The sequence below is a fragment of the Panthera pardus genome, unplaced genomic scaffold (genome assembly GCF_024362965.1).
Source record: "Panthera pardus isolate Hobbes unplaced genomic scaffold, ASM2436296v1 HiC_scaffold_6, whole genome shotgun sequence".
NCBI classification, from domain to species: Eukaryota; Metazoa; Chordata; class Mammalia; order Carnivora; family Felidae; genus Panthera; species Panthera pardus.
In genome coordinates this window covers 3566547-3591021 of record NW_026526991.1, presented here as the reverse complement: position 1 = coordinate 3591021, position 24475 = coordinate 3566547, and the positions used below count along the sequence as shown (strand labels likewise).

The 24475-nt window shown below is 49.3% G+C and overlaps 1 protein-coding gene across 1 annotated transcript in view; it reads right to left on the bottom strand.

Moving 5' to 3' along the window:
- Positions 1-24475, bottom strand: part of SREBF2 (sterol regulatory element binding transcription factor 2) — a 58290-nt gene that overhangs the window by 13768 nt on the left and 20047 nt on the right. Inside the window, exons 2-11 of the mRNA XM_019447035.2 lie at positions 19524-19961; positions 18317-18498; positions 17496-17642; positions 15893-16114; positions 14480-14594; positions 14112-14293; positions 12410-12602; positions 11636-11817; positions 8739-9015; positions 6918-7087 (exon numbers count right to left, since the gene is read on the bottom strand). Coding sequence (XP_019302580.2) covers positions 6918-7087; positions 8739-9015; positions 11636-11817; positions 12410-12602; positions 14112-14293; positions 14480-14594; positions 15893-16114; positions 17496-17642; positions 18317-18498; positions 19524-19961 — 2108 coding nt within the window. The remainder of the gene's footprint in view (positions 1-6917; positions 7088-8738; positions 9016-11635; positions 11818-12409; positions 12603-14111; positions 14294-14479; positions 14595-15892; positions 16115-17495; positions 17643-18316; positions 18499-19523; positions 19962-24475) is intronic.

The window sequence follows — 24475 nt, the reverse complement described above, 5'->3', positions numbered from 1 at the left end:
ACTCAGTGCAGGCTAATCTGAATGAGGAGCTGAGCAGAAAAGGATAGGGGGGAGGGAGAAGCATAAGACCCAGAGCTCAGGGAACCTGGACGAGGGGCTGCTGGGACAGGCTCGCAGATGTAAACCTTCATACTTCCGCCCTTGCCTCCACAATGAGGGCAGCGCCTCCTTGTCCAGTTCAGTCTGATGGTTCTGACCTTTACTGGGCTCTAAGTAGCCATCAGCTAATATAACGGCTTCAGAAGACTTGAATGCCAGGGTCAGAAATAGCACCACCGAAGTGCCACTCAGGAACACAGACTGAAATGACAGACTCTCTTTGGGGGGGAGGGGGGGAGTGGATCTGGCGATTGCTGTCTGAATCTGAGAGAGAATGACCTGGTCAAGCTGCTCTACAGATATACTTGAAGACTATCACAGCACTTAATTCACTGAAGTCTCCAGTCACGGAGCCAGCAGCACTACTGGCCTTTCCTCCTCTTTGCTGGCCACCATATACGAGACAGGATACTGGAGAACACACGAAGAGGCACCCCTACGACCTTCTCCCGACTCTCAACAAAGCACTTGCTGAATCTGAGCTTGTAACTGCAGTGGAGGAGCCTGAATGGGACAGAGGCTGGGGGTGGGGTGGCGGCAGTCCCAGCGCCTCTTAAGTCAAAGAACCTTCTAACAGTTGCCTGCTAAGCAAGGGAGCACGAGAGCTGCTCCAGGGGAAACAGAAAACAACTGTTCCCTGAGAAGGGCCCAAACGTCAGCAAAAGAAGCAGAAACAAAGCTTGGTCAGGTTGCTCTGCAAGAGGAACCCAGAGAAGCCATTTAGAAAATCATTAAGTTAAAATACATTTTTAGGTTCGATTCTTTTTTGAAATTTTTTTTGAATGTTTATTTACTCTCGAGAGCGAGAGAGAGCACATGCGTGAGAGCGGGGGCATGAGTGGGGGGAGGGGCAGAGAAAGAGGGAAACACAGAACTAGAAGCAGGCTCCAGGCTCTGAGCTGTCAGCACGGAGCCCGAAGTGGGGCCCGAACTCACAAACTGAGATCATGACCTGAGCCGAAGTCGGATGCTTAACCGACTGAGCCACCCAGGTGTCCCTAAGCTTAATTCTTGAGAAAAACCTTAGTTGTAAGAAATTTCACTGTGTGTGTGTGTGTGTGTGTGTGTGTGTGTGTGTGTGTGTGTAAGCTGGAATTTGGTGATTTGAATTAATAAGAAATATAAATCCTGGGATACAGTCTCCACAGCATAATTTCTAGAAGGAAAACTAAAAAAATAACTTCTGTTGCTCTTCAATTTTCTTGGCATTATCACCTTATGATAATTTCCCTAAATTTTACAGACACCAGAATCTCCCCAAGCTGCGGGTGTGAGCCCCCTCCCCTCTAAGTCATCTGCTAACTGCCAAACTGAGCAGCTGTGGCTGGAGACTCAGAACTGCTTAGATCCCAAGAGCCACCCTGTGCCACCCAGCCAGTCCCCGTTCCACAGTCCTCCCACACCGGGCTTCCCCTATGGTTCTCAAACTGTGTGCCAAGGCACCCTGAAAGCAACATCCTGAACTTGGGAGGGGCGCCACCGGATATTTTACAGGGGATATTTTCTGAGGTAAATACAGCCATGCTCAACACAAGTCAGACACCAGGTAAAGTAGTAAATGGGGGTAGTTGGAAGTCTCAGTGGGAGACTGCACGACCTTCCTTTGGATGATATCACACCTTTAAGAAGCTGGGTTTTTAGAGGCTGTTGTAATAAAAAGCAAGTGCTGCATGAAAATCACTGTGGAACAGGAGACGAAATTGGTGGTGTTACTCTGATTTCAAAGTTTGAGAAGGTATGTGGTACCCAACAGACACATGTACCCCACTAGTAAGTAACCATGGTTATCAAGAATAAAAATATTATTTCCTTGGGGCGCCTGGGTGGCTCAGTCGGTTGAGCGTCCGGCTTCGCCTCAGGTCATGATCTCGCGGTCTGTGGGTTGGAGCCCCGCGTCGGGCTCTGTGCTGACAGCTCGGAGCCTGAAACCTGCTTTGGGTTCTGTGTCCCCCTCTCTCTCTGCCCTCCCCCACTCGTGCTCTGTCTCTCTCTGTCTCAGAAATAAATAAAACATTAAAAAATATATTATTTCTTCTTTCAATTTTGTGTATATTTTTTAATGGCTACTAAATTGTTAAGAGATAAATATGTATCAAGATATCAAGATGTCTGTACCTAATGAATTAAATGGAACTGTTAGGTATTTCTGGGGCGCCTAGGTGGCTAAGTGTCAGACTCTTGATTTCCACTCAGGTCATGATCTCATGGTTCATGGGTTTGAGCCCCATGTCGGGCTCTGCACTGAGTGTAGAACCTGTTTGGGATTCTCTCTCCCTCTCTCTCTGCCCCTCCCCAACTTGTGCACGCTCTCTCAAAATAAATAAACATTAAAAAAATTAAACAGAACCGTTAGGTATTTCCTTTAGCCCAGGGAACCATGAAAAAATTACTGAGACACAAAGGGTGCCATGAACTGAGAAAGATTGCAAACCTCTGGTCTAAATCATTTTCACAGAGGCCAGCCCTCCACCTGCCTTCAAAGTCTGACTCATTTGCTAGCTAAATATGTTTGGCTGAATTCAAAGCTTCTTCTTCCTCTTTAGGAGAGTACTATCTGGGTCTCCTAATCTGTCCCCTCCCAAGAGAAGCAAACAGATGAAAGGGGCAGTTACCTTCCTAGGAATCAGTTCCTCTCCTCTGCCCACCTTACTGAAAATGCAAATTTGGCAATACATCAAGTGTTCCAGATATTTTTGGCCTTTGAGTGAGTGTCACCATCTCTAGAGATTTAACCTCAAGAGACACTTCTACAAGTGGGTGAGGAGAGTGTGTGACGACTCTCTCTGCAGCACCAGAACCGCAAATCCTGGAAACAACCCCAGGGCCCGACAGCAAACGTGCCGGGGTACCAAGTCCCCCGGCGGAATAAGGAGACAACAAAGAAAGGGGCCCAAGACTTACCGCTTGGTTGAAAAAAGCAAGTGGTAAACTAGGGTTTCTGGTATGATCACACTAAGTAGATTATAATGCATATATATATTAGTACATGCAAGAAGAAAATTCTGAGGAAGTACACATCACATTGTTCACTGCTTGTCAGGCATACCAAATCTTTTTGAGGATGGGGCCTCATGGGGGGGGGGGGTTTAAGGGAAACACTTTCCCGATCCTCAGCTGCCACACATACACCTTCCTCAAATGGGCTGAGTCCCTCTAAAGGGTAGCTGCGTCTTGGCAATAAGGACAATCAAAACCCCAGAGGGACTTCTGGGATGACAGGATGATCCTAAAATTTATAGGGGGAGGTAACACTAGTCACTAAAGCTAGAGGGCTGATACATGCAGATATCAGGACATATTAGAAGACTCGACCATTAGGGGTGTGTGGTGTTGTGCAATGGAACAGATCAGAGCATCCGGAGGCAGACTCGTTATATACGGACACTTGATTTATGAAAAAAGTACCACTTGGTGCAGAGCAGAACGGACAGTCATTTTAATAAGAGTCTGGGGCAGGGAGACATTCAAGTGGAAAAAAAAAAAAGTAGCTCTTGCATGCCTACCTCCATCTCATACAAAAAATCAACTCCTGATAGATATGGACTTGGATGTGGAAAAAAAAAGTCCGGTGTCTCGCAGACAACAGAGGAAGGTGTCTTCACAAGTGAGACAGGGCAGAGATTCACTGAACAGGACACAAAGTGTATGTAACGGAAAAGACTACTCATCTGATTTGACAAATATTCAGAACTTGTGCTCATCAGTTGACAGCATTTAGAGAGAGACTAGGCAAGCCCCAGAGGGAGAGAGATCCATACAAAGCACACATCCAACAAAGGTTTGGAGCCAGAACAAAGAACTCCTTGAATCAATAAAAAGACCAGCATCCCAAATAAATAGGTAGGACTTTTCTGTGGTTTTCACAAAAGAGAAGATCCAAATGGCCAATGAAAAGGTGCTCAACATCACTAATCCCCTGGAAGTTACAAGTGAAAACTATCAGGCACCACCAGAAGGGCCAGAGATGACACTATCCTCTGTTCGGTGGGGATGTGGAGCTGGAACTCTCTTTCATACACTGCTGGCGGAGTGGCAACTGGTACGTCTGCTTTGGGAAACCGTTAGGCAGCGTCTACCAAAGCTGAACATCCACGTGACCACTGACCTAGCAACACCAGCCCTAGAAATGCAATCTCACGCTCACCAAAAGATGAATGTTCACCGCGGCACTATTCCCAATAACCAAGGACAGGAAACAACTCAGCAGTCCATCTATAAGTCTAGTCATAGAATGGAATACTATAAAGCAAGGAGAATAGACCATCCATAACTATATGCAACAACACATATGAATCTCACACATGACACTGAGCAAAAGCACATACTGTAGGACTCCCCTCATGCAAAGTTCCGAGGCAAAACATGCGAAGTGATCAGGATGGTGATCACTCTGGCTGGAGAGCTTAGGGGTAGGGGTAGTTTGCTAACTGCAAGGGGGCCCAAGGGACACTTCTGCGGTCCTGGTCATGTTCTGTTCTTGATCTGTCTGCTGGTTTTATGAGTGCATTCACTCTGTGCAGTCACTGAACTGTGCACTTATGATTTACGTACTTTTCTACATGCATGTTATACTTTAACAAAAAGTTTATAAAGGGGCGCCTGGGTGGCTCAGTTGGTTAAGCATTCGACTCTTGATTTTGGCTCAGGCCGTGATCTCACAGTTTGTGAGATCAAGCCTCAAGCTGGGCTCTGTGTTGACAGTGCGGGGCCTGCTTGGGATTCCCTCCCTCTCTCTCTCTCTCTCTCTCTCTCTCTCTGCCCCTCCCCTGCTCATACACTCTCTCTCAAAAACAAATAAGTAAACTTTAATAAAAGTTTATAGAAATAACAAATTAAGAGGCAGATTAAACTATGGTGACCGAATTCAGAATAATGGTTATCTTTGTAGGGGGCAGTGTGAGTGAAAGCCTGCAAAAACTTCTGGGCATGATGGGAAGTCCTACTTCTTCTTTTTTTTTTTTTTTTTTTGAGAGAGAGAGAGAGAGATCACACAAGTATGAGTGGGGGAGGGGCACAGAGGGAGGGAGAGAGAGAATCCCAAGCAGGCTCCATGCTGTCAGTGTAGGGTCTGATGCAGGGCTCAATCTCAGAAGCTGTGAGATCATGACCTGAGCTGAAAACAAGAGTCAGCACTTAACTGACTGAGCCACCCAGGCACCCTCTTCTATTTTTTCAAAGATTTTATTTTTAAGTACTCTCTACACTCAGCATGGGGCTTAAACTCACAACCCTGAGATCAAGAGTCACATGTTCCACCAACTGAGCCAGTTGGGCGCCCCAGAAGTCCTACTTCTTGGCTCTGGGCAGTTGTTACAAGCTGTAAATTAAAATGTGCACATTTTTCTGTATGTGCATTGTATTTTGATAAAATTAAGGTCTTCAAAACACCTTTGGGGGGGCACGAAGTTACAAGTGTGATAACATGCCTATGTTATCAGACATTAGGACAAACAAATGGAATAGGGAAACAGCCTGGCTGATGCCTCCTGCTCTTAGCCTAGATTGGCCTTGCCCGGAAATGCCACCTTGACTTCTCTGAAGACTGGGTTAAGAGCCCAGTGTGTTCTCTGGGCAGCCAAATAAGCCTTGCACTCACCTACTGTCCTTAAGGCCTGTTCCTTGTCTGAATTCCCTGCCAGACTGTGTGCTCCCTGAGGACAGGGCAAATGTCTTGCTCACTGCTGCATTTCCACTGCAGAGGATGCAGCGGACTGAGCAGGGACTCAGTAACGTTTGCTGAATGAACATGTTATCTAGGGTCACTGAGACAAGACTGAGACACAGAAAGCACACTGGGCTTTCCCATGCTGTCACCTAGACTGTGGTGACACACTTCAGGAAACATCAGTGTCACCACAGGGCACATTCCTATTCATCAGCTCATCAGTGTCATTACTGAGATATGCCAACAAACGGAGATGTGATCGTTCTGTTCTGAACACGGCTGATGTATTCGGCAGCCTACTCAAAGCGAGCACCGAATAAAACATGCCTGTTTCTGCTGGAGTAAGAAAGCCTGAGGTCAGCAGATGCTGTGAACTAGTTGATAACAAGGACTGTGAATTGGCCAACTGTGAATTCCCAAGGCTGGCCCCATGCCGGGAACAACGGAGGCGCCTGATAACAGCAGTTCCTGCCCTGGGTCTGACCTGAGTTCCTTGAAGACGTGCACGGTTTCCCATTTCTGGACTCACAGTGCTGTGATTAAGGTATGTAATCACTACCTTCCTTTGTGAATAAAAACACCAGGAGACACAACCAGAAAATTTCAAAAATCTTTATGACCACAACGGGGCGCCTGGGTGGCTCAGTCAGTTAAGCATCTGACTCTTGACTTTGGCTCAGGTCATGATCTCATGGTTTGTGGGTTTGAGCCCCATGTTAGGCCGTGCACTGACAGCGCACAGACTGCTTGGGATTCTCTCTCTCTACGCCACCCCCCTCTCGCGCCTTCTCTCTCAAAAATAAACTTAAAAAAATTTTTTTATGACCACTTGAAGAGCAGAAGTCATATATTTAACCCCTTGAATCCAGGTCACTCTGTATCACTGAGTCCGTCTTACTTCAGGTGCCAAAATGCCCCACTTATGCTTATAAGAGCCGTAAGGGTTTGGGGTTTTGTTTTTCTTTTTTTTTTGGCAGGGGGGTCTGTTCTGTTCAGTGCCATAAATATTTGTGAAATAGCCTAGTGGATGAATACCTACTCCTCTAGATAGTCAGCACCCAAAGGCAGACCCACACCCGTTTCTGCATCTTAGCTCCTGGCTGGGGAAGGGCGCCTAGTGCAAGTCTGCAGAGGGGACCTGCAGGGTACTCACCGCCAGGAAGCCCAGCTTGCCCCCACAGCGGGTCTTGAGCCCCATGGCAGCAGTCAGATGGATCTCAACCAACATGCTCGGCGGGACTTTTTCTTCTGCACACTCAGCCAGGTTCACGGCGCACAAAGCCATGTGCACATCCGAACAGGCAGATCCTGCAGGAAGCTTCCCTGTGGCAGGCAGATGATGTTAACACATTCCTCCAAACCAAGGTTTTCTCTAGTGCAGTCAGAGTGAGAGCGGAAGGACTGAAGACAGTACTTGGGCTCTGCCATCAGATGGTCCTGGATGGGATGCTAGGCTCTGCGACTCAGTAGCTCCTTTCTACCTCATAGGTTCCTTTCTACCTCATAGGTTGTTGGGGACAAGAGAAAATGCATGTTAAGTACCCGGCACATGGCACATGGGACGTATAAATGGGAGCCACTGTGACTGCAGGCTGTCGTATGGGACTCGGAGATGTGCACTGCAACATTTTCCAAACAGTGCCAACAGCACAACCGTGTTATGCTAACACACCCTATGCCTCCAAATATCGGAAGAGGTGATTTTAAAAGAATCTACAGTATATAAGCATGCATCTTTTTGAGGGAGAAGTAACCTAAAACAGCCAGGACAGCCAGACACATCACGGGTTAGTAGGTGGAAGGCTAGGAAAAGCTTACTACACCTCCCATATGAGGGTCGCACAGCTCACATGGTGTGACCTTGAAGTCACGGGCCAAAGTGTCCTTGCACAGGCACGGGGGCTCATCAAGGCTGCGAGGCTTTCATGCTGTTTCTTGCTTTGGTCCGCACTACAGGGCTGGGAGGTGGCTAGGGCGAGCAGTCCCCTCGTTTTGCTAAGGGAGGCTCAGCTTCAGGGGTGGCCCCATGTCAAAGGTCCAGACGGTGGCCAAGCCAGGCCTCCTGACCTCATCAGCCCCACGTTCTTCCCACGGGGCCACCCTGCCTGCCCCGTCTTTTTATCAGCCCTTACACTTTGTTCTGCACAGGCATCGGGTGTTGGTCTCCCTCAAGAGGCACAATCTGGCTTTCTCTTTTCAGGGGAGGGAGGATGGAAGCAATGTGGGGACCATACTTTAGTCACCTGTCCTCTCAGTGCCTTGTATAAAGCCAGGTGCACAGAGCATTCAGCAAATCTGGAGGGAATGAGCGATGGGAACTATCCCAGCTGGTATAGTTCCAGCCCCCAGGAGGGGCTCCTCCCTGGGAATGTCCTTCTGCCTGGAAGGCACATCCCCTTCCACGCAGCTGGCGTCCTCTACGCATCCTGCCATGCAAAGCCAAGACTTTTCAGAAAGCTTCCTGAAACCCTCCTCAACAAGTACCCCCTCCCTCCCGCCTCCCGACCGAAGCCCCATCCTCTGCTACCACTACCACACTACACTGTCATTCACTTGCTGACCAGCCTGCCTATCCTTAGAGCAGGAGTTTGTTGAAAGAAATAAATGACATTCCATTGAATCTAAGATGACACCAATTTTAAGTTTACTATTAATTTTAGGTACCACTAAGGAAAAAACAGTGCCAATTCACCCATTCCATATCTCTGTGATTCCATATCACTGTGTAAATAAGGGACGCAACCCAAGGGTAGAGATGTTAATGTGAAAAACTGTGCATCTTAAACTGATGAGCTGCAGTAACGAGCTATCTTTACAGCCATGAGTGTGGGTGGAAGGCCTGTCTAACCATTCGAGAAGAGTAGTGTAAAAAGGGCTTCAACTGGGACCAAAAACTGGCAAACCAAGCCAGGGTGGAGACGGCACGGGGCACCTTAAGGCCAGCCGGCAGTGGGAGCCGCACCCCCCGCCTCACCTGTGATGTGCAGCTGGTGCAGCCTGTGATAGGCCAGGGCTGCGTCCCGGGCGCTGGCCTTAGCTTCGTCCTCGAAGCCCGCTGCAGTGGCTGGGGTGGCCCGCCGGCGCTGGAAGACCTTCTTGAGCAGCCAACGCACCAGGCGCAACTTCTGCAGGCTGTAGCGAATCACATTCCAGGAGAGGCTGCAGGCCAGGTCCAGGCGGGAGGTGGGCAGCGCCCGGCCCAACACCGACAGGCAGGTCTGTAGATTGGCCGCGGCAGCCGCAAAATCCCCCTAGAAAGCAGCAAGAGGTATAATGTTCGCTGGCCTTGCTGTGGCCTTTTTATTTTGCTTTACCAAAAACTTTTACCCTCCCTTCACTCCCTAGATTATCAGAGTAAACAAATCACTAGGAACCTTATCCCCCAGAAAGAATGATTGCTGACATTTTCATATGTTTTCTCCTGGCTTTTTTTTACTAAATTGGGATTGTACTGTGGTCTATCTATGATCAAATACTATTCACAAATTCCCGTAGTAGTTTTATACGTAAGATGATAAAATGGATTTAGATGATCTTTTAGGCTTTTACGTTCTCAAAGTGTGGTTCCTGGAGACAAGTAGCGTCAGCCCCTGGGCTCTTGTCAGAAATGCAAATTCTTAGTCCTCCAGCCCCACCCTCCCCCACCTATAGAAACCGCCTCTCTCTGAGAACCCCCGCTTTAGACAAACACATGGCAAAACTACTGTAACCAAGGATCTGGATGAACTACTCTTTGCCAGCCTGAGAGGTTCTAATGGAGAATCTATGGCTCTGTATTGGAAGACCTCTTTCTGTCTGTTTCTCTCATCAATGGGAAACAGAACGAAGCCATCCTCTCCTTTCCCGTGTCCTGCGGTGAGCACGACACCCGTATCTCCTCCCTGCACCATTATGGGAAGTGGATCGGGACAAAGGGAGCACCCTCTCCCAGCTGATGCACAGCTTCTAACACACTCTGGTGTGTTAGAACACACCTGCCTCCTGGTCCCTTCTCACCCCCAGGGCCCGCTCACGGCACTTCAAGTAACACCGCTCACACAGAGGATCCCACAGCTCCAGGGCTCCCGACCCTGGAGTCAATGCCACATCATTTCCATTCCACTTCACGGCTCAAATATTTCCCAAGTCAGTCTTTCCTTTCCATTCCAGGTTCTTGCCACCTCTCGACAGGTCTATTCCAGGAGCCGCGACCCTGCCTCTGTGTATTCGGTGCCCCCTCCTCCCAACCCCACACTTCACACAGCTGCCAGAATGACATTCATTAAACACAGACCTGAACCTGCCTTTAAGACACACATCTTGAAATGCTTTTTTTCTGGGAATAGTCCCGCTTCAGGGGATAGGCCCCCAACAACCACATCTACATTCCAGTACCCACAGCCCTCGGCATGGCTGACAGCTCCAGGCTGGTCAATCAGATTCTCTCTTGTGGGCACTGCAGCCCGCAGGAGGGGAGGGTGGCCTGTAGTGTACTGCAGCCAAGGACTGTTCTGCTTCTGGTGCCTCTGACATGTGACGTTTAACTCTTCCTTTGAAGAGTGTGTGCCCCAGAATCCTCCCCATAAATTTTCCTTTGTTGATTTCTATTTTTTCTATTTTCTATTTTTTTTTTTTTACTTAAAAAGAATTTTTTTCTTTTAATGTTTACTTATTTTGAGAGAGAAAGACAGAGTGGAAGTGGGGGAGGTGCAGAGAGAGAGGGAGACACAGAATCCAAAGCAGGCTCTAGGCTCTGAGCTGTCAGCACAGAGCCCAACATGGGGCTCGAACTCGTGAACCATGAGACCATGACCTGAGCTGAAGTCGGACGCTTAACTGACTGAGCCACCCAGGCGCCCCTGTTGATTTCTATTTTTTTTTTTTAATTTCTATTTAAAAAAAAAAAAAAATTTTAACGTTTATTTATTTTTGAGACAGAGAGAGACAGAGCGTGAATAGGGGAGGGGCAGAGAGAAGAGAGACACAGAATCTGAAACAGGCTCCAGGCTCTGAGCTGTCAGCACAGAGCCTGACGCAGAGCTCGAACTCACGGACCGCGAGATCATGACCTGAGCCGAAGTTGGACGCTTAACCGACTGAGCCACCCAGGCGCCCCTATTTTTTCTTTTTAAATGTTTGTTTACTTCTGCGAGAGAGAGAGAAAGAAAAACAGCTCAAGTGGTGGAGGGGCAGAGAGAGAGGGAGACACAGAATCTGAAGCAGGCTCCAGGCAGTCAGCAGAGAGCCGGATGGGGGGCTTGAACCAACGAACTGTGAGATCATGACCTGAGCTGAAGTTTGATGCTTAACTGACCGAGCCACCCAGGCGCCCCTCTTTATTGATTTCAAAAGAAAACATTCAGCTAATTTTCCTGCTCAAAAACCTTCCTGGTTCTCCATGGGGAAAAAATCCCCAAATCAGTTACTAGTCAAAGACCTCTCCAATTTGGGCCCTAGATACACTTCCAGCCTTAGCCCTCACCTGTCCCAGACATATCCTATAACTCCAGACATACTGACCCACCTGCTGGTCCCCAAATATCCCATCTATTCAAGACTTCTCCACCTGGAAGGTCCTCCCTCCCTGACCACTCTCTGCTCAGGTCCCAGATTCCCTCGGCCAGAATTTGTCTTTCCTGCCCCAACCCCCGCAGCACTTTCTTCTTTCTCTGTCACAGCACAGACTGCAGATCCACCCATGTCCACGGAATCACTGACACATAGGTGTCCTCTCACCTGCTGCCCTGTGACTGTCAGGGGCAGGGTCCCGTCCCGCTCTTGCCACCCCCAAGCACCTATGACAGGACTTTATACACTGGCTACTCAGTGTAAGTCACTGAGTTATCAGCTGAGCCTGGGTGAGGAAGGGGAGAGGTGGACGGCAGGACTCACCCTGGCGAGGTCCAGGTCTGCCTGCTTTCGGTGCCTCCAGAAGGTGACTGAGGAGCGTGAATGTGGCCGGATCACTGGCTCCCCGTGGACCAGCAGCTTCACAAAGACGCTCAGGACAATCACACCATTCACCAGCCATAAGAGGATCGTTGGCATCATCCAGTCAAACCAGCCCCCGGAGCCTAAAGAGGAACATCTCAGCTGAGCCAGGAGGAAAGGCCTCCCAGAGCAGCCGTAGGGGACCGCAGGGCACCTCGTGACCCCCAGCATTTGACAAGTAAGAGCCTTCTACCTCACTTTCAGAAGAAGTGTGGATGACAAGACTGCTTCATTTAGTAACAATGTCTAAATGCTTTAGGTAGGGATCGCTATCAGCAAATCTGGGACAGTTCTGTAGCCTAAACAGGAACCCTGTAGCCCTTGTCATTATGGAGCTGGGTGCCACAAAAGTCTGTGTTAGTCAAGGTGGGGTCGGACCACTGGTTTCATGACTCAGGCAAAAATATCACATCTTCCTTCAAATAGGTATACCCCCATTTCCCTTATCCCTGCCCCCATGACAACAGCAGTGTGGGTTCCTGATTTGTTCTGTTCTTACTGAACTTGGGCTTGCCCTGCTACTTCCAAAATGTGACTTATGCCAGTCCCTACCAGGCCTGCGACAAAAGCTCTTCGGGACCCCGTGAATGAGCAGAGCATTTTGCACACGCAGGGCCCATCTCCTGCCACGGCAGCCCACCCATGCTTTGGTGGCACGAAGGGCCCTCTACCTACCTGACTCAAGGGACAGTATGCTGCGGCCGGAGCCAGAGTACGGGTGCTGGTCAGAGCTGGGGGCCCCTCTCCACCGCAGCAGGGCAGTCAGGGGGTTAAAGGAGAGGCACAGGAAGGTGAGGACACACAGCAGAATTCGAGAGCGGTCCACCATGCCCAGGGCTACAGGAGGAGAGTCCGGCTCATCTTTGACCTTCAAGACAGGGGAGAGAGATTGGAATGAACATCACATGGGTTTTTGCAGCATTTTACTAACATTTATATATGTACTGGAATCAGACTGGGAGATTTAAATTTAAGACCACCAAATCAGACAGGAATAGAGCCAGGAGGCCAACTAAGAAGTCCACAGCTCTCCCACTGCTTCTCAAACCCTGGCACGCTCGCCCTCTTGCCACCCGAGACAAGGACATGTTCTGAAGACCAAAGGTAGAGGAGTCCTACTTATAAAACAGAGTTCTGTCACAGAAGAGAACATTATGCATGATTTTGTTTCTGTAGAATTCCACAACAGACAAACTCATCGGACATGGCAGAAAGCAGATCAGTAGCTGTCTGAGGCTGGAGGGGGTTGTGTGAACTACCTGCCATGGTATATGAACGGGCTTTGTGGGTGATGGAAATATCTTGATTACAGTGATAGTTAACATAAGCGTCTATACTTGTTAAAACTCAACAAACTGCATGCAGGTGTGTTTTACTGTGTGTAAATTAAACATCAGCACAGTTGATTAAAGGTGTCCAACTTCAGTATGGATCTGCTTGCGGGAGTCTGCCTATTGTAAAAGCATCATGTTGCTTTTCTTCCCTCCCCATTTCACGGAGGGACAACTGGAGGCAGAGGCCTGCCTGCCCGGGGAGCCTTCCTCTAAGGGAGGAAGCCTAGAGCCAGAACTCCCTGGATCCCAGAGTGCACATACTACCCCACTCCTTTTCGATATTTGAAAGCCATCTGAAAATGTCCTCTGAGGACAGACACCTAGCCAATTCAGCGTATCTACCATATGGTCTTTTGTTATCAAACAGAATCACATTTATGAAATATTTCAAAACTAGAGCTCCGTCAGTAAAATCAAGTACGTGTTACTACAACAGTTTGATCAAAAACTTAGGCTACGAGGGAAGCTTGCGCTTTCGAAGTCAGAAATTGCCAATGGTCTCCGCAGGTTCCCCAGGCTAGATCATTAGGCTCGAGCCTCTTTTGGCTAATTCCATTAAACAATTGCCAGGGGCTTTCTTTGACAATTAAAGGCCCTGGGTTGGAATGTTTTTTGTTAGATTGCAAATTGTAATCATTTCCAGAAGAGGACCCAGAGGCAGCCTTGCCCTAAACCAACTGAACAACCTCAAAAAGTGGTCTTGCCAGGCCCATTATGGGCGAAGGATGTAATGAGGTGCCTCCGGCAACTCCTCGTGCTGGCGTGACAGCTGCTGTGTGTTCCCGTTCTGAATCTGGCCCTTAATCCTCTCAGATGGGCTCTTTCAGCAAGGACCAGTTAAGACCAGACGACATTGAACCAGTTAAGCAGATTCTGTGGGGGTGGGGGAGACAGGAGGACCTGACTAATTTCATTGAATTCCTAGTCTTCTCCAGCCCCGGTCCTCTCAACACCTGGCCTGGCCCCTGCTGGCAGCTTCTTCCACAATTAACTCAGGAGAGATGGGGAAGATCCCAGGATCAGGGGATTTCAGAAGCTCATACCTTTGCATCATCCAACAGAGGGCTTCCTGGCTCAGAGTCGATGGAATAGGGGGAGAAGCCAGCCTGCGACCCTGAGTCAGAGGCCGGAGGGGACATCAGAAGGACATTCTGATTAAAGTCATCGATCTTCAGCTCCACATCATTGTCCACCAGGCTGCCTAGGTCGATGCCCTTCAGGAGCTCTGCAAAGAAAACCACATCTGGCAAATGGTCTGTTTCTACAGAGCCCCGCCTGGGCCAGGGCTGGGCTGGGTGAGGGGCACCTGGTCCTTGCTCTTGCTTCACCTCTGAAGGCACCCTGTACACATCAGTGGGTCCTCCCCAGTGCCCAGCACAGGACTTCTACAACCGGAAGTGAGCTTACTCACTGTTTTTCTGATTTGCCAGCTTCAGCACCATGTTCTCCTGGCGCAGTTTATGATTAACCTGCTGCAGGTATTTGATGTAGTCAATGGCCTTCCTCAGGACGCCAGACTTGTGCATCTGGGAAGGAAGATGGGTGAAAACACAGTGGCATCGCTGCAGGCTGCAGAGCGAGAGGGGAGAGACCCAGAGCTCATGGGGTGAAGGCGTGGCTCCAGGTTCAGATGCTGCCTCACTCACTGGTTAGCTGTGCAACCCAGGACAAGTTACCCAACATCTGTGAACCTCATTTTCCTCGTCCTTAAAATGAGGATAATGATAATATATGAATCACAGGCTTGTAGTGAGGGTAAAATGAGATAATACATGTAAAGAGAGTAGCCCCTGGTCTGATGCATAGTGACACTCGATAAATAGAAATTAGCTAGTACTCCCACTTCTTATAATAATCTTGGAACCAAAACAAAACTTTATTTTTTTAATTTTTTAAAATGTTTATTTTTGGGAGAGAGAGCGACAGAGACAGAAAGTACGAGTAGGGGAGGGGCAGAGAGAGGAGGAGTCACAGAACCTGAAGCAGGCTCTAGGCTCTGAGCTGTCAGCATAGAGCCTGACGAGGGGCCGGAACTCACGAACCGTGAGACGACGACCTGCCGAAGTCGGATGCTTAACCGACTGAGCCACCCAGGCGCCGGGAACCAAAAGACATTAAAGAAAACAAACGACCAAAGACCAGAGCATTGCTGGATAGCTACCTTAAGTAAAGTTATATTAGTACATTTCAGATCTATAGGCTACAAGGAATATAAAATTTTCTTTCAAAACAGAGATGAGGAAGCAAAAAATTAAATAACAAAAAAAATAATTTAAAAAATAGAGATGAAGATAAACAGATAACAGGTTAAAAAAAAAAAAAACAACACAAAACACCTACACGACAGAAGACACATTCATTGAAACACCAGAAATAATGAAAAATCTATTTCCTCTATTTGCTGTTAAAGACCCAATCTCCATTTCGTCTCCTCCCTCAAAGGTACGGTATTGCCAACCACCCCTGAACACAATTAAACATATGGTGGCAACGCCACCAGCCGACTCCACGGTACACACATCCTGCATCTGCCGGCTGGTGAGCAGGGGGCAGTCCTCTGCCTGGGCTACGGGGACCCATGATCACTGCAAAGCAGTCTCAAAGGTCTAGGCAGGCCACTGCCTTTCCAATCCCCAACAGTTCCCTTATGTTGGTTAATATTTTATAATCTTGAAAAAACCCCAAGATGCTTTAATTAATAAGAAAGCACCTCTAAACCATCCCTACGTTCACTCACTGGATCTGGGCCTTCCAAAATTCCCACAGCAAAGACCAGTGGAGGGCAAATGGTGGGACATGAAATACCATTTTGCTTGGCACCTACCTTGGCATCCGTCCCCATGACCAGGTCTTTCAACTCGATGATTTTGTCATTGATAGAGGAGCGATACCGCTTCTCAATGATGTTGTGAGTCGTCCGCCTTTCTCCTTCTTTGGGGGGCTCCAACTGCTTGACTCCCCCCGGTACCTGCTTAATGGGCACTTTCTCTTGCCCCATCATCACAGGCATTGTGGTCAAAATGGTCCCATTGCTGCCCACCAGAGTCTAGAACAAGCACAGACACGGGGCAGAGTTACCCCGTGGTCAGTCTGAGTCAAGCAACTTCACAGCACAAACCTGCTGGCCTTGGCCATGTGGCATTGCCTGGTCTGACCCCTCTCCTCAATTAAGTCAGGCCCCAGGAAGCTGCAGGAGCCCTGGTACCTTACTTACTAGGCCCCTTTCAGAACCACTGTCAACAAACCACACCACAATAGGATTAACACGGATAAATAGGTTTCAACCTTTGATCTAGGGGTACCCGAAACAAGTCATATGATTTCTGCCTTGCGGGCAAACCATTAACCACCTCTGAGCTCGCATATAAGGAAAACTTACTCTTGGTGTGGGATACATCTTTTCCTTTCCTATGACAGTGCAGTCACTTGCTTCATTTCCTAACATAATTTGGCCATCAAAATGCACAAGGGCAGAACTGACAGAGCCATCCTATTAGATAAGCAGGCCAACTGTAGAGGCCTTCCTCCTTCCCCCTCAGCTCTGCTTTCCTCTGTTTCTATTTTTACTAATTTTAGTTTTATCTTCTTCACTAAACGACCTCAATATCCAAACGGCCAATGAACAAATAAGAAGCCACTCAACTTCACCACTCATTAAGAAATAATTCACACGTAATAAAAAACACACATTTTAAGTGTGTGACGGAGTTTTAATGTTTGGATACGACGTGTAACTAAGATAATCCAGACCAAGACACAGACCATTTCTATCCCCTTAGAAAGTTCTCGTGCCTCTTTTCAGTTTCGCCTGTCCCTTCTCCCTCTTGCAGTCACTGCTCTGACCTCTATCGCCACAGCTTAGTTTTCCCTCTTCTTGAATTTCATGTAAATGGAATCATCAGCATGAATTCTTTTGTGACAGGCATCTTTTTGCTCAACACACTGTTTCTGAGGTTCGGCAGCTGTATGTATCAATAGCTCTTTCTGGACGTGTGGGCTGTTTCCAGTTCTTGGCTTCTATGAATAAAACTTACTTCCAAATTCTGATCACCTTTGACTCTATTGGACTCTCCTGCCGCAAGATGCTGAAAACAGCTGTGGCCCTACAACCCAAGGATGGGTGCCTTCCATGTCCCTCACCTTGGAGCCCCTCCCTGCCTGGTGGGCCTGGGGTCCTTCAGAAGCCAAACCGCCATCAGCAGGACCTAAGAGTCCTCCATACTGATGGCCCTGTATAGAGGTGCTGCCCAGGAACCGGGAGTTAAAAAAGACTAAAAGGGGGTATATTTGCAATGTGACACATTCCATGGAGCTTCTGCACCTGCCCACCCTGTGTAGAGGCTTTGTTAACATCTCTGAGGCCTAATGCCTCCAAGAAAGGAGGAAGAGAGGGGAGAAGGGAGGACAGGGAGGAAGGCAACTCTTACTGGTACTTGAAGGGCAGCTGTCTGGATGGGGGTGGTGAGGGCGGTGAGGGCTGGGTTCTGGACTGCGGCCATGACAGGGCTGCCATCTGTCTTTAGTGTGGTCAAAACAAGGGAATCTGTCTTGATGATCTGAGGCTGTACCAGGACCTGGATGGAGAATGAAGAAAAGGAAAAGGAAGGCAGTATTATTTTTCTATTTTGCCTTACTTTCTTACTACACAGAGACTCCCTCCGGGAAAGAATGAAAAAATAACATGTTCCTAAAACCGAGAACACAACTTGATTACTGGGTTGAGACGGAGAAAGAGTATAGCTAAAGAGGGTCCTGGGTTTTAAGGGTGAAAGGCTTCGAAGACGGCAGTGCCAGCACCTGGCAGGGGCAGAGTGGGGGGTGGTGGAGGGGAGGGAGGTCCGATTTTGGACAAACTCAGGAAAGCCAGGAACATGGCTGAGAAGCAGAAAGGAAGAGCCTGGATTTTTTTTTTCCAAAGATTAATTAATGACCTTGGTAATAAGAAAATATGGTCCACTATGATACATGACTCAGAAATACCTTAGCACACCTCTTTCCAGTTTTACACCCATCGGATGCTTAAATATCACAATCCACCTGCATTTACGGAGGCTGTGAGGGCCAGTCTACACCTACAGATGAGACCTTAGCCAGGTCTCCATTCTGAGCTCACTGGTGCCTCACAGGGCCCAGGCACCCCAAATGCTGCTCCCTTACACTCCGCTGATCCTTCTGAGTATGTGGACCACACCTTCAACCAAAGACCAGCCCCAACCGGTGCCTCCCTGGGTCCTCACCAGCCACCTACCGGGACCTGCTGCACCTGGGGGGCAGCAACTGTCTGTACCGTGGCCGGGGCGAGGGTCTGCAGCGTGCCATTGGCCGTCTGCGTCAGCACCCGCTGGGCCTGCACCGTCTGCACCTGCTGCTGGATGGTGACTGGCTGCACCTGGGAGGATGTCACTAGGCTTTGGACTTGAGGCTGAAGGACTTGGGAGAAGAGGAGGGAAAAGTCACATGGACAAGAAATGCACTCTGTTGTCACTGTAGCTGCAGTAATAACCGAGGACAGGGTGCCTCAGAACGCTCCCGACTCCCCACCTGCTGCTGAAGAAGATGTGCACGACCATTTACAAGCTAATCTAGGTAACAAGAACATTCCATGAGAGCTGCATCAATTTCTGAGAGAACCAGAACAGATTATTTTATTGCTCTGGGTGCTAGGGTGGAGGTGAGGGGAGCTAATCAGCAAATGACTGCACCCAGCAAGGGAGTTCATAGATACAGAGAACCAACAACTCCACGGGGCTTCACTTCCTCTCATGAAAAGAATGGAAAATGCACTTTGGGATGACGGTCTCAGCTCTTTGCTTTGCTGCCTCCCCACAGCCCCTAAACCCCCCGAAGCACATAGAAGAACTGTCAGAGCCTTTGAAATTCAGAGTAATACCAATCCCGCCCAGGGCTCCCCAAAGGGTCGGAGGGAAATCTGATGCAAAGGCACTGGGCAAAGCACAGCAGAGAAAGCCACTCACTCAGCCCCCCCGCCCACGGAAGGCCTAGTATGAGGCCTGCTGCACGGAGACCTAACACCTGCTATGAGTCATATATTCTCTGTAGTACGTGCTCAGGAGATGTTTGCTGAATGAATGGTTCTCAATCTATAGGTGCCAAGGGCTGGCTGGTGCTTGGGTCAGTTTCTAGACTCATTGTATTCCAGCCTGTAGCCCTAGTTAGCAGCACAGCCCTGTGTCTACTATGCTTGTCAGATTCTTCGACCAAGTATCCTTGAAGCAGGCACAATAGATATTAAGGTATCTGAAGAGGCAGAATGTGAACGGTTCCTGTACCCACTGTCCTCACTGCCCATTACCAAAAACCCCTTCAGACAGGGCCCAAACCGATGGATTCTGTCATCCCCAAACAGGACAGAACGATTTGCCTCAGAAGGTCTGCAAACTGGCACATGAACTTTTGAACCAACCCGTCACTGTGGGATCTGACTTCTGAATCACCTTGAAAGCTGGTAGCTGCATTCTGGTATATCAGAGGCTGCTGGATGATCCTTGTCTGGGGAGCCGTGCTGAATGTCGGGGTGATCATCACCGTCTGCTGCTGCAGCTGAGCTGGAGGCTGGGGCTGGGGCTGGGGGCGGGGCTGAAGAACGGGAGTTGCCCTGGGTGGGGTGGGAACTGCAGTGGGGGGAACTTTGACCTGCAGGGCTGGAGCCTGGGGGGAAGCGGCCGAGGGAGAGAAGGAAGGTAGAGGGACCTGGCTGAAGGACCGCTGCAGGGAGGGGTCCACGGCTCCGCCCCCGCCATTGCCACTGCCGCTGCCACCACTGCTGCCGCCGCTGCCGCCACCCCCGCCGCCACTGGGGAAGGAGCCACACAGCTGCTCGGAGAACAAGTCAGGGAACTCTCCAACTTGATTGCTGACAAACTGCAGCATCTCTGTGAATAAATAAAAAGGGGTCATTCTATCGCCATCCAAAACATCTTAGCAACTTTCAAATCTGCTTAAGAAATGGAGGCCTGCAAATCAAAAGGTGTTCCCATGACCCTCGCAGAAATGGGTCGGGGAAACCCCCCCCTCCCTCTTGGGAGGTGAACCACCTGGGCTAAGATGGCAAACCACTGGGGCAACAGGGCAGGACTTCATCTCTCGGATGTTCTCTCTCCCCACCCTACCTCCAGGCCCTTTCTACCAACTTTCCTGACCAGTCAGGCCAAACAGGAGCTATCTCTGTGCTGGGGGAGTATTGCTTTTGGAAGTTATTGCTGGTCTCATCGTACAGTTAGGGACACTGGGGCAGGAAGTGGGTAGTGGCTGTCTTAAGGCTTTGGAGCACCTCCAGTCTCTGGCACTGCTCTCCGCGGCAGAGCAGGAACGCGGGAGTCAGGCTCTCACCCCAGGCTGCCCTCCCTCCTCACCACAGGTTAAGCTCTGGGCCTTCTCTCCAAGAAAGGTACATCCCTGGGCACTGCTGGTACCCTCAGGAACACCCAGGGATGCTGAAGTCATGGATCGTTAGGAGTGGAGTGGGTGGAAAGATCATATATGAAGTCCACAACAGTGAAATAACTTGGCCAAGGTCCCACGGCTCATCAGGGCCCAGCGAGGATTAGAACCAGTTCTCTGCCTCCCAGCTTCCTGTTCTTCCACTGCACCAGGGTGCACGCATTGCCAGGTCAAGGCAGAGGAACCCCAGCCTTGGACTCTATGCTCTAGGGGGCCCACCCCGATACTCCCCTGGTTGTGTCCCTTCTCTCTGGGCAAGGAGTCTGTGAGACCAAGGGGATGTCCACGTGGAAGCCATGGCCCCTGTCTAGATCATGCTCTAAGTACCTGGGACCCCTAAATTCCCAGCCCAAAGGGCCTCAAGCCTGCCTCCAGGGCCTCTTACCCTAATTCGTCCTCCTCAAAACTTGCCCAAACCCAAGTTAATCCACAACTAACAAGTCATATCACGACTCCTTCCTCCCTTTAGGGCTGGTCCCCATTAGAAGTCTGGGGCCTCGGCTTTGTCCCAGGTATTTTCAGACGTACAGTTCTGTCCACTGTCTTCACTTCCTCCCCCTTCCAGTACGTCCCTAAGTGGCTACTGCTTGCTCCTGAACTGTACACCCTCCTCTCTAAACATTCAAGGCCGCACGATGCTCTTAGTCACCAAAATTCCCCAAACCAAGCACGAACCAAAAAAAGCCACTACTTCTTTTCACTCCCCCAAACTGTCCACCAGCGAGTCCCTCCCAGGTCTTTAACAGTGTGTGTGTACACGCTCTATATGGAGGTAGCGGGTCTGGGCTACGAAGAGTCTTATGTTAGGCAAGGAGAAAGCTACTGGGGTTTCCAGGGTGACCACACAGGACTGAAGCTCAGCAGTTCGACCTGCTGGCAAAACAGCATCTCGTAAGATTAAATGACTACGTAGTGGTATTATTTACCAACACCTCAACACCCTGCCGCGTCCCCTCTACACTCAGCCTGTTGTATGTGGGAGAGAGAAATGGGCACATTGCCACGTTGTAACTGGTACCAACCAATTTCAATTCCTCATCCAGGAATTAAACTAAGAAATGTCCTGAAACTCAGCACAAAATTTAAACAAAACACAATTTAGTGCTGACACATTCCAAGGACAACACAAGATTTCTAAAAAAATTTTAAGAAAATGCTTAAGAGAAACCTAGTAATCTGCTGAGCTTCCCAGAGTTCCCATAAAAATCCCAACTCTGGGGAATCAACACAGAGGCCTGGTTTGTGAGCCAAAAGAACATCACATCCGTAGAAAGCTAAGGTGGACACAAGGCAAGAGAGGCCAGAGGTCTGGTAGGTGGGCACGGGCTTTGGTACTAGGTGGGTCTCAGGAGGCCACCTAGTGTGTGAAGGGTAAGTGACCCTTCTACATCCTGGCTTCCTCACCACAGAAGGCTGCCTTAAGAATACTCACTCGGGGGGCGCCTGGGTGGCTCAGTCGGTTCAGCACCCCACTTCAGCTCAGGTCATGATCTCATGGTTCGTGAGTTTGAGCCCTGCGTTGTACTCTGTGCTGGCAGCTCAGAGGCTGGAGCCTGCTTCAGATTCTGTGTCTCCCCCCCCTCTCTGCCCCTCCCCCGCTTGCTCACACGCACTCTCTCTCTCAAAAATAAATAAACATTAAAAAAATTAAAAAAGAAAAAGAATACTCATTCCGTTTCTTTGTTGTAAGGATTAACAAAGATAATTTGTGCAAAGTGCTTGGCAAGGGGCAGACCCTTACAAAGGTCCCTATTAGTGGCAATTCCAGAGCACCTACTGCCTGGGCACTTGGCTCCCCGATCCCATCTGGTTGAGTGCTCTCCAAAGCCTTTCCTGGAGAAAGGCAGGGGCTGACACAGTGAAGTAACCTGCAAAGGTCACGAAGCTTGTTCACAAAGCAGGTTGAGAGTGTGTAGGCAGATGGGATGCAACTGCTTAAATTAAAAAAATAAATTCTTTTCAACCCCCACACGACAAGCTCCGGTGGTGTTATCTGCAGCCAGGCAGACAGGCACTGGGTTGAGTGGCGCAGAGGGGCCCATTAAGACCAAGCGTTTGAAGGAAGAAGTAACGGGAAGAGGCTCTTTGAGCCCCTGCTCCAGCAGGGCACACCAGGCCTCCCCGGAACCCCATCTGGTCTGCAGTGACAGAGACGGGGAGGCCCTGCCAACCGGAACGAGGCCTGGAGAACCAGGGTGCAGGAGGCCCACCCCGGGTGCAGTTTTGCGCTAAAGCTCCAGGCCGTACCCTGTGGGAGCATCGTAATGCCTCGTGTTCCCCACTCCGATCACTGGAGTGCTGCAATCACACAGGCTCTCATTTCCGCCGAGAGCCATGAAACCCAGAAAAGGGAAGCCTGGAGAAGGCACAGGTTTTATGGGGCTTTGAAAAATGAAGTTCCAGGGGCGCCTGGGTGGCTCAGCCGGTTAAGCGTCCGACTTCAGCTCAGGTCACGATCTCACGGTCCGTGAGTTCGAGCCCCACGTTGGGCTCTGGGCTGATGGCTCAGGGCCTGGAGCCTGCTTCCGATGCTGTGTCTCCCTCTCTCTCTGTCCCTCCCCCGTTCATGCTCGGTCTCTCTCTGTCTCAAAAATAAATAAACGTTAAAAAAAAAAAAAAAGAATAACTGAATGTTTAAAAAAAAAAAGAAAGAAAAATGAAGTTCCAGAACCTGCATGGTGAGTGGAGGGCCAGTCAACTTGGGTCTCCTTGGAGCTCCAGGCCTGCAAACTGTAGTTTACCTGGTACCGATGCTCCTGGTGGTTACCCTCTCCAACTAAGCCACAGTCCTGGTTTTTTCTTTTGTTTTTTGTTTGTTTTTAGTTTATTTTTTGAGAGAGAGAGAGAGAGAGCAGGGGAGGGGCAGAGAGAGAGGGGGACAGAGGATCCGAAGCAGGCTCTACACTGACAGCAGAGAGCCCAATGTGGGGCTCAAACTCATGAACCTTGAGATCATGACCTGAGCTGAAGTCGGACACTTAACTGACTGAGCCACCCAGGTAACCCCCATGTTTTTTACAGTTTATTTATTTATTTTTGAGAGCGAGAGAGAACGCACCAGCAGGGGAGAGGCAGAGAGAGAGAGGGAGAGGGAATCCCAAACAGGCCCTGCGCTGCCAGCACAGAGCCCAAGGTGGGGGTTGAATTCATGAACTGTGAGATCAGGACCTGAGCCGAAGCCAGAAGTCAGGCGCCTGACTGAGCCACCCAGGTGCCCCCACACTCCTGTTTTTTTAGGTGCTTCTTAAAGGGATAAGTTTGCTTAATAAAGTAACCTGGGCCCCAAGAAACTACACCTGGGTTTTGGTCCCTTTAAAAGCAGGTAACCAAAATCAGAGGCGGCAGCTATCACCTGTGCATTGCAACAACTCTGGAGCCTCATCCAAAGACACCCCAAGTTCACACGCACTTAATGGAGCTTGCAACCTGGAGGTAACATAAAGCACTCTGTCCAGCCCAGCTAGCAGGATCTACCTGGGAGTGAGGTGACCTGAAATCTGGGCAGATTAACTTTGGTCAGGAATAAAGAATTTAAAGCCCCAAATGAGGTAACATGGCCTCCAAACTGCAGTCAGCCAACAATCCTTCAGTGGCCATTTGCTACTTAGCCCAGTTAGGTGCTGAGAGCACGATTTTACAAAGTAGGTCATTTATTCTTATATTTTGTATTTATTACCCACCTTGTGTTAGATAATGTTTGAAAGTAACTGTCTTTTTAAAAATTGTAAAAGTGGGGCACCTGGGTGGTGCAGTCGGTTAGTGTAGGACCCTTGATCCAGTCTCAAGTTATGATTTCAAGCTCGTGAGTTCAAGCCCCACATTGGGCTTTGTGCTGATGACGCGGAGCCTGCTTGGGATTCTCTCTCTCTTTCTCCCTGCCCCTCCTCCGTTTGTGCATGTGCACACTCTCTCAAAATAAATAAACGTAAAAAAATTAAAAATAGAA